The 10292-nt window shown below is 45.6% G+C and overlaps 2 protein-coding genes across 2 annotated transcripts; both read left to right on the top strand.

Annotated features, from left to right (window-relative positions):
- Nucleotides 1-1225: 1225 nt before the first annotated feature.
- Nucleotides 1226-4097, top strand: igbp1 (immunoglobulin (CD79A) binding protein 1). Its single transcript, XM_076048087.1, has 3 exons — nt 1226-1768; nt 2740-3075; nt 3551-4097. Exons 1-3 carry the CDS (start codon nt 1292-1294, stop codon nt 3809-3811), a joined length of 1074 nt encoding a protein of 357 aa, XP_075904202.1. The 5' UTR covers nt 1226-1291; the 3' UTR covers nt 3812-4097.
- Nucleotides 4098-7578: 3481 nt separating this feature from the next.
- On the top strand, nt 7579-9949 carry atoh8 (atonal bHLH transcription factor 8). The gene is made up of 4 exons (XM_076048182.1): nt 7579-8332; nt 8417-8566; nt 8873-9064; nt 9731-9949. Exons 1-4 carry the CDS (start codon nt 7724-7726, stop codon nt 9734-9736), a joined length of 957 nt encoding a protein of 318 aa, XP_075904297.1. The 5' UTR covers nt 7579-7723; the 3' UTR covers nt 9737-9949.
- Nucleotides 9950-10292: the final 343 nt, after the last annotated feature.

The following is a 10292-nucleotide window of genomic DNA, read 5'->3' as shown; positions in this document are numbered from 1 at the left end:
TTCTCTCTTATCGAGGACGACAGACTTGACCCCATGTGTCAAGCTGCTGCTGTGAACTTTCTCCTGGTGCACGATGGTAGTTCCGGTCACTTAACGATCAAAAATAATGTACTTTATTGCACCTCAGCCGATTGTTATGATAGCAAATGTCATAAAACTAATTTTAAATTACATGTATTCATTTGAGTGTTAAGTGTAATTATAAATGTTGAATTCATAATCTAAATATTGAACATATATGTGCATTATTGGCAACCTCATGCAAGCCTGAGGGAAGGAGAAGCTTGTTGCGTAGAAGAAAAAAATATAGATTATAGATTAATTAGGTGGGGTTACGGTTTTCTATATGTGAACTCCAAATTCATGGGTACAGATTGGAGGCGCTGTCGAATCAATTTATATGGATTTTTCTTCTTTTTTAAAAAACAAAAAAACAAACACCTCACAGCTGGTCAAAAAAGCATAACAGAGACTATTTTTCTGAGGAAGCTTAATGGCGCCAAAGCCTTCAAAACTATGTAAAAAAAAAAAAAACAACAACAAAAAAACAAAAACAAAAACAAAAAAACACAACAACAACAAAAAAAACAAATACATCAAAGGCAAAATGTCCATTGTGCACCCAGAAACTGATTATGTCAACATTTCTTCAAAAGGTACCGTACAGTGTTTGAATAACTTAAAATTCCCCGTGTACTTCCCGCATTTATTTTGCACCGTTTCTTTAATTTTCTGCTTCGAAGGGTGGCAGCTCTACCACTAGATGTCACTGTTGGGAGTGTCTAAGATGGGTTTGAAGCGTTGAACGTTTCATTCGCTACAATCACGAGGATCAAATGCTTCATTGTACTACAAACTAACCAATATCGTCATTATTGCCTGTCTAGCAAGTTCCCGGATGTCTCGTTGATTTAATTGTTTTTAAATACGGGAACTTCTACGCTCAGCCATATATAGATCGACAACTTCCTGCGCTTCCGTCCCTTCTGTTGTAGTTTTAGGTCACGTATTATGTGTGATTAAGTCCAGACCGTGGGTCTCTACGGTTGTGTTATTAAATAATAAACACGGAGGCCAGGCTGTGACTACTGGCAGGCCAACTTCACAACTCCCAAAGAGCAATCAATCACCGCACAGCTGGAGTCCCTGCAGTCAAACCAGTCGAGCACCGAGCGATCGATCACATACGCCACACCTCCTCCTCCTCCTTCTTCTTCGTCTTCTTCTTACCACACATACGGGCCCCTAGTTCGCGATCGCAGAAGAAGAAGCAACAGCACGGAAATAAGTTATGGCGGACATTGTTGAAAACGACGCTGCTAAACCGCTATTAAACGCGGGCGGGGAACCGCTGAAGCTGTCGGATTTGCTCGACAGTGGGTGGAAGATATACGAGGAAGTAGCCGAGACGAACGAACCGCTCGCGTCGAGCGACATCCAGGGCCGCGTTCGGATGGGTCTGCGCATGCTGGAGGAAGCATCTCGGATGGTCGCCCAGCTCGACCTGTTCAGTCGCAACGAGGAGCTGGAGGAGATCGCAACCACGGACTTGAAGTACATGCAGCTGCCCGCTCTGCTGGGAGCGCTGACCTTAAAACAGACCGGGGTGGACAGGCGGCCCGAGATCATACAGGCAGCCAAGACGTACTTCGTGGATTTCTTGAGGAGATGCAAGGAGTATGACGTAGCGCCGTTTCAAATGCCCAAGCCGACGAGTGAAAACAAACATCAGGACTCGGCGTCACAAAATGGACTCGCTGCGCGCCCGGTGAGTAATTGATTTCCCGGGCCAAATGTCGGTGGCGTGTGTCTGTGTTGTCAAAGCAGCGGGATTTGTTTTGTACGCTTCAGTCGCGCCACACAGCGCACGAGAGGCTACTCGTGTTTGTTGTTCTGGCGAAATCTGCGACTGCTGTCTGAAACGAACGCTGAAACAAAACAACAACAAACAAAAAATATCTAACCTTAAAAACAAACCAAAAAATGACACTCGTAAACTGCAATAGGAACTCAAAATGACGGGAGTTGCCGGTGTTGTGTCGCCACTGGTTTCCTTGCCGAGCAGCTGCAGATGTGTTGCGCCGCCGTCAGCAGATTCGACACAAATTCACAAAAACATTCACGGCATATGAAGTCGCAGCCCACAACAACAACAACAAGCTAGCAAACAAAAGCACAAACTACATGATGATGATGACGACGATCATCATCATCATCTCTTCACTCAACATACAGAGGACCGTTCTTCTACAGTTTCAATATACACATTTAAACAGTAGGTTATTGATTTGCACTGTACTGACAGCAAGGCATAATAAAATTGTGAAGAACGACTACGTTGCCAACTAGGGGCGTGTGACGAGACCTTGTGATGCTACTTTTTGTTCACGTGAAAAGCTGTCGCCGTCAGGGCAGGTTGTGAAATATCCAAACTGCCGTTTGTGACCTGTGGGGGGCAGTAATGCGCCTTTGCCTATGTCTAGACTGGCGAATGTTGACAAGAAGCAGTCGTCTTTTTAGTGTACTTACAGTACCTGCATAAACCCACATATTCCACCAGAAGGTCCACAGCTGACAGTCATGAGTTTACCAGCGGATTGGTAGAGCGACTTCCTGTGGCTTTGTCAAAATAAAAGCCTCCAAATATGACACGCTTAACCTTGAACAGAACGTTTTTACACGACAAAATTGAACATGCTAAGCACAAATTCATATTCCAGTCTGTCTGTCTCATTTCAGCCGTCCCACTGCTCGTCAGACCTGGTCGCCATGGCCGCACAGAGGCAAGCCAAGATCGAGCGCTACCGTCAACAGAAGCGGCTCGAGTCGCAGCTGTCGGACGTCCGGAAAGCCGTGGACAGGGGACAGGCGGACGAGGAAGTCATGAGGAGTTTCTACCTCCTGAATATCCAGAGATGGATAACGGTGTGCCTGGAGGAAATAGAGAGCATTGCTCAGGAACTGGAAATCCTGAAAAACATGGACGGTTTGAAGCGCGGCGGCGGCGGCGCCAAGCAGAAACCGCAGAACAGGCCTCCCATGAAGCCCTTCATCCTCACCAAGGACGCAATGCAGGTGGGTGTTTGCATAGAAGACGCTGCGCTGCTGGGGGGGAAATAAGTTTTGAAGTGCCCAAATTAAACCAAACAATACCCCCAAAGTATTTTAATCTCTTCATATGTATGTATGGTGCTACCAGAGATGGTGTCAGAGTTTCTTTGTTAGCGTCCAGTGACGTCATTTAAATATTAATAAGAAGGTATGCGGAAGAATGCGGAAATGAGAGAGAGAGCGCAAAGAAACTGTCTGATGTCACCGAAGGGGACGTTGCAATGTGCTCATTACTGACACCCAGTGGTCGGGGGGTGTGAATTGCAACCTGTCAAAATGACCCACGGCCTGCAGTTTATTCCGTCACCGTGAAAAAAAAACCCAGACAATAATGAAAAATATCCGGTTGACGCGACCTCTGGGTGCTCCTGGTCAACCAGTGCTACCAGTACAAGTCACTTTGCCCATACGCTAACTTAATTTGCTTTGCTTTCTGCAGGCGCAAGTGTTTGGAGCTGGCTACCCCAGCCTCGCCACCATGACCGTAGACGAGTGGTATGACCAACACAAAAAACGAGGAGTCCTGCCCGACCAGGGCGTCGCCCAGAAGATGCCTCACCAAGAGGAGTCGGAGAGAGGGGATGAAAAGGATACGGAAAACGACAACGACGACGACGCGTCTGTACAGAAAGCCAGAGACTGGGACGACTGGAAAGACACCCATCAGAGGGGCTACGGAAACCGCCATAACATGGGTTAGCGGTGCGCTCGCAGGAAGTAAAAGCAGGATGTGTTTTCATTCAAACTGTTTTTGAGGATGTCGATACTTTGATCGTTAACTGTTCTTAACACAGTCTCGGCCCCTCCCCCCCAAGAAAAAAAAAAAACACTATAACATCATCGCATAATCATCGGGTCACCATGGAGTGTTTGCAAGTCAACTCTGTAGATTTGTGTTGTAAATGTAAAAGTTGCCGTCGCAAAAAAAAATGTGAAAACGCATTGATTGAATATAATCATTAATAAATACCAGTTACTTGATAGCACTAGTTGTTCTCATCTTGTATCATTTTTATCAATTTTAATCAACAGGAGGTGCTCTGCAGATGGAGATTATTAATCCTCAAGGAGGAATTCACTTGTTTCAGCAGCGATGATGAGAGATCTTTGATAAAAATCATTATTAAAATAGAGCGAGAGAGGGAATTCTGTAAAGTAGCCTTGGAATATTGTAGTTGACCGGCCGCCTCTTTCGGGGTTGAGCCGGGGATGATGTGCATGTAACTGTGAATTGAAGGGAGATTGGCACATTCTGAAGCCTTGGTTGTCACAAATGTGTGATACGTTGTATTTCATTTATGTTTGTTCAGATAGTCAGTCTGCAGTCGTGGTTTAATAGTCTTAAGCTGTAAATCCTAAAGCAATAATAGTAACGGTAGCGGTTGTCAGAGCCATATTTATTTTTTTGTAAAGTTCCTCCGAGCCACTAGAGGGCAGCCTAATGTTAATTTCCATGGAAGTTTAGGGTTACCACAGGTGTTATCAGTTGTTTTTGTTAAGCAGAGTTGTATTCCAGAGAGCAGGTCGAGTACGGAACACCCCGGAATGTTATTTTACACCCCAGAATTGAGGGGAAACTCTGGGTTTTCAGTTCCGGCCCATTTAAAAGAGGGTTAAGCCTGTTGCTGGGCTAACACACGCTATGAAGCCGCTGCTCCACCAATCAGAGCCACGTTTAATGTGCTCTACTGCTGAGTGTCGCCCTCTGCATTGCAATAAATTGACGGTGGTGTGATTGTTGTGGACGTGCTTGCGTCTTATTGTGGAGGAACCTGCGGCGAGGAGACTGTGGCACTTTGCAGAGTTACAGGTTCACTGTGAAATGATTACTTCACAAGGTACCAGTTTGTTGAAATACACCGTTAAATAAAATATCGAACTCTAGATCTTGATCAGTCCAGAATATTTTCTGCAGAATACAAATAGCAAGTTTTTATTATGCTTTTTTTTTTTTTTTATAAACTTTCCAAAAACAATTTTTGCCGGTGAAGTTGTGCCAAAATAAAAACTTTGCATTTGACACAAACACCTATGCCCTGACCTCTCCGACCACCACTTGCATCACTTCAATCTGTTTTTAGGTGGGTGTGTCAGACCCATATTATGCGGGAGGAGGCCGGGACCGCGACCCAGGAGCCCTCGGCTGAATTGAAAGCACAGTGTTTAAGCAGGTGATACAAGAGATACATAGATAGACAGATACATTATTGATCCCTTTGGGAGGAACCCCTCAGGGAAATTAACAGTTTAATAGTTTGAATGTGGACAAGTGTGGAGCGTGGAGGCTTCTCACGGTTAGGGAAGAGGGCTAACACACACGCAACAGGGTGTTCATGACGACGGTATAGTGACAGTAAGTGGGACACCAAGGTGGGTCTACGTGTTTATGACTTTTATTTTGACGAGCACGACTCAAACGTGAGCTCAGTCTGAAGGAAATGGTGGTGAACATTAGCGGTGCACTGTTTCCAGTCAGAACCAGAACTTGAGGTTCAATTTTTTTTTTTTTAAACGAACGAAAAAGCACCGATTCCACCAACACCACCTAAATAAATGAATGAATAAATAAATTGTAGCGTATTCAATATAAGAGCTGCAATACTAGGTATGCTCGCTAGATGGCACTGTAGCTTTGCGGTGGTGTTACTGTGTTGTTGTGGAGACCGGAGAATAAAAATGACAAGTTGATCGCCAGACACGGCGTCGTCCATCACATATATTACATAAATAAGTAAGTAAGTAAATAAAGAAATAAACAAATGTAAACAATCACTTTCTGGGCGATGTCACTTTCAACAACCCCCCTCCCAAAAAAAATAAATAAATAAATAAATAAAAAAAATACATCGCTGTAGTCGTCGTCCAGGAGTTTGTGTGTCTTGCAACGAATAAATGCATGCATCTACCGGACACTGCTAGCTAGCAGTTCCGTGTCTAGCAACGAACACATGCGTTCGCTTGACACTTTTGCAGCAGTTTCCTGCTCGTACGGCAGGGCCAGTGAGTGAGTGAGCGAGCGAGCGTCGACTGCTGCAGCCTCGCTGTCTCACTAATCGACGGCTGTGCTGGGCAACGGAAACGACTCCCCGCCCCTCCGCTTCTCTGTCTTTGTGTGGATAGTGGGAGTTCCAGCCAGGCAGACGCCAGTGAAGTTAGTCAGTTCGGAGCTCGACAAGGCGAGCACCATTTATACAGTGAACAATGCGGGCTGCATGGCATTCCGAAACACAACCGCAGCCAAACTTTTTGCACTGGAGAGAGAAAGTAGTCAAGTAGTCAAGTCAATTTTATTTTTATTTTTATTTATTTTTTTAGTGCAGGAGATAAAACACGTCTGGACTCGTTTTGTTGTTTTTTAAAAAAACAAGCGACTTACCGCGGCAAGGACTTTTATTTTGTTTTTTGTATTTTATTTTGTTGTTTTTGTTTTTTTTGTTTTTTTTGCGGAGCAAAGAAAAGAAAATAGAGCCAAATACCAGCTTGTACTTCGGGGAACGGACTTGAACTTAATGGTTCCGGGACCAGCGTGTAGGAGCCGTCGCCTTGAAGCCAGCGCAACAATATCCACGTAATTGTAATCAGCTGCTGGGTAACTGTAATTATTACAGTGATGTTGTGTGCGTGTGTGTTTTTTTTAAGAACTCGGTGTTGCAACTCTGAAGATGGACACTGTTGCCCCGCGTTTGTAATGTGCTGACTTCTTTACAGTCTTATGGTTTAGTATTTATTCAAGTTTGTGGGTAGAAAAACAACTTATGTGTATATGTTGGACGCTTTGGACATTTTCAAGCTTTTTTGTTTGTTTGTTTGTTTGTTTGTTGTCAAACTCTAACATGACGGATGTGGTTCTGTGATTCTGGTTCTGGTTCTGATTCTTCTTATTTAAGAACTCTTGCCAGTTTTCTTGTGCAAGAGCAGAAGGAGCAGCATCTCCACTGCAGTGTGTTTGTGCTCATCGTGTGTGTAAGTGTAGGTTATTCTCAGTGCTGCTATGCAGACTGACTGGAGCCACACAGGGACGGCTTAACTGTAACCCCTTTTTGGCTCTGCTCTGCTCTGCTCTGCACTGCTGCTCAGCTCAGACTCGTGGAGGTTGCTTAGCAGAGGCTCCCTGCAAGTTTCTCTCCCGGGGAAATCTTTCAAACTTCAATGTATGACCTTTTTAGAAGTAAGTGTGGACTGTAGATGAGGCTCGCTATGCAAGACAGATTGGAAGACATAGAGAAGCTGTTGAGTAACAGTATCGACTTTGCACTGTGTCAGTGCTGAGGAACAGCTTGCACTGGGACATTTTGGTGTTTTGAAGATTTGCTTGGACGGTAGTTTTTTGTTTTTTGTTTTTTTTTTGCGAGCCATTGTTGCGAAACCAGTTTGCTGTATTTGAATGTGAGGATTTCTACATGTAAAGATTTGAACATGATGCCATAGTCAACCACTCACAGTTTTATCTTTTATTTTGTGGAAGGATTGCAAGAGGAAGTTGTTGCAGCTCAAAATATCCCAGATATTATTTTCAAGTCTTATTAGTTAAGACAGCTTTGTCTCCCCCACACCACCCCACACCTCCCACCACCAAGTTTTGTGGAAACACTCCTGTTTGGAAAATTGGAAAATGAAAATTCCTCACCCATTGAGTAACGCCTGGACCGGGACAACTAACGAAGACCTGGTGCCATTAGCGATGCCAGGCAATAATAAAAAGTTCAAGAGGAAGTCCCAGGAGCCTAAGAAGGTGAAGACGTGTGTGGACGACACGTTTGACGTGGACTCCGATGCCACCGTCCAGTCGGACGACGGCAGAAGCGGCGGCCCGGCTCCGCCCGCACACAGACAGACGGCGACCTCTCGGGACGCCGCGGCCGGCGCCTCTGAAAGCACGTCAGGACTCACGGAAGAGGCGGCGGGAGCGCAGAGCAGTGCCATAGACATGACCATCGGCATCAAAGTGCCCCACGTACCCGTCTCTCCGTCCTTCAGCCACCACCACCACCACCACCACCACCAGCACCACCACCACGCTTCTTGGCCCCAGACCATCTCTCAGCCGCTGTCCAACAAGTTCACACACGGTCTCTGCCCCACGTTGTCTCCTACGACATCATCGAGCAGCAGACCAAGTCACGCCTGCAGAACCCTGGGGTTTTCTCTGCAACCCTCTGCATCTGGAACGTCCCCCTTCAACCCCAGCAAACACCTGGAACCCCAGCTCCACTTACCAAAGGTGAACGTGAAGAACGCTTGTGTCCAGTCGAAACGTATTTCTTGAGGTGAGCCGACTTTTAATCCGTCTTCTGTTTGCCCTCAGGAGTCGCCTAGAAAGCGAATGGCTGAGGAGGAGCCTGGCCATGTACCAGAGGTGAAGGCCATCCAGCAGACCCGGAGGCTCCTGGCTAATGCCAGGGAACGGACCCGCGTCCACACCATCAGTGCTGCATTCGAGGCCCTCAGGAAGCAGGTCACAATCTTTTTCCCGACGATTTGATTTACACTCAATGTTACGTATTTCATTTTCATTGTTTTTTTTTTCTAATTTTTCAACTACTATTTTCCACAACTTTATTATTTGAACATACAATGGAATTGGGCTTTTTTTTTTTTTTTTTACTCACTATCCTTGGTTGTCCAATACTCCTGTTTCCACATTTTAACCACAAGAGGGCGGTGTACGTCCAATCTTGAAGCAATAGGTCTTCTTGAAGAGTGTCCATGGCTCTTCCTGGGTCTCGTTAAATTTAACGTGTGTGTGCTCTCCTCTCTACAGGTGCCTTGTTACTCCTATGGGCAGAAGCTTTCAAAGTTGGCCATCTTGCGGATAGCCTGCAACTACATCCTGTCCCTGGCCCAGTTAACAGAGCAGGACTACGGTGAAGACTGCAGCAGTCCCAGCTTCTCCCAGTGTGTGGAGCAGTGCACCAGGACCCTGCAGGCCGAGGGCAGGAGCAAGAAAAGAAAGGTGAAGGTGCACCATGATGATGATGGCGGTGGTGGTGGTGGTGGTGGTGGTGGGATGATGATGGTGATGATGATGATGATGATGGTGGTGGTGGGATGATGATGAGGATGATGGTGGTGGTGATGATCATCATGATGATGGTGGTGGTGGTGGTGATGATGATGATAATGATGATGAGGATGATGATGGTGGTGGTGATGATCATCATGATGATGGTGGTGGTGGTGGTGATGATGATGATAATGATGATGAGGATGATGATGGTGGTGGTGATGATCATCATGATGATGGTGGTGGTGGTGGTGGTGGTGGTGATGATGAGGATGGTGGTGATGATGATGATGGTGAGGATGATAATGATGAGGATGATGATGGTGATGATGATGATGATGGTGGTGGTAATGATGATGGTGGTGATGATGATGATGAGGATGATGTGGTGGTGGTGGTGGTGATGATGATGATGATGGTGGTGATGAGGATGATGAGGATGATGTGGTGGTGGTGGTGGTGATGATGATGATGATGGTGGTGGTAATGATGATGGTGGTGATGATGATGATGGTGGTGATGATGATGGCGGTGGCAGTGATGATGATGATGATGATGATGATGATGCATAACGTATTAACTTGTGTTTTTTTTTTTCATTTTGACCTCTTTCAGGAGTGAATGTGACTCTGTGGACTCTGAAGAAGCCCAGTTTGGCAGAAATGCTCCAATCAAGTTCAAGCTCTTCTGACAGCCGCTCCGTCTCACCGGCCCTGCTGAAGCGTCGTCCCTGCAGAACTATTATCAATGTGCGAGTGTCATCTGTAAGACGCCTCTGCCCATATTTTAAAGATTATACTCATTTTATTTCCAAATAAAACATTTTCTAATTCAGCATGTGGCGATCGTGTCTACGAAATATTTAATCCATTATGTGATTGGTTGTTATCAATAGGTCGTTGTATTTCTCGGTGTCTGTTTTCATTGTTGCGGAGCGGGAACGTGTAATCGGCTCGCCTCGCTTAAACCAGCATATTAAATTGTTATCAGTTGAAAAAAATTCCAGAGAGTTACCTTCTGACTCGTCTGCATCAGCACCGCCCTCTCAGATCAGAACTCGGCTGTTTACGGATGAACGTGTCGCTTCACGTGCTTCCATCCATGAACTATGACCAGAGGATTGTCGTCGTTCCGTTTGAAGCTGCAAGACATCGTTAAGCCTTTAAGATGTCTGCTA

The sequence above is a fragment of the Nelusetta ayraudi genome, unplaced genomic scaffold (genome assembly GCF_046127955.1).
Source record: "Nelusetta ayraudi isolate G7.1 ecotype Tasmania unplaced genomic scaffold, CSIRO-AGI_Nayr_v1 ptg000097l, whole genome shotgun sequence".
Lineage (NCBI taxonomy): Eukaryota > Metazoa > Chordata > Actinopteri > Tetraodontiformes > Monacanthidae > Nelusetta > Nelusetta ayraudi.
The sequence above is the reverse complement of the archived record's forward strand: the minus strand, read 5'-3'. Positions and strand labels throughout refer to the sequence as shown.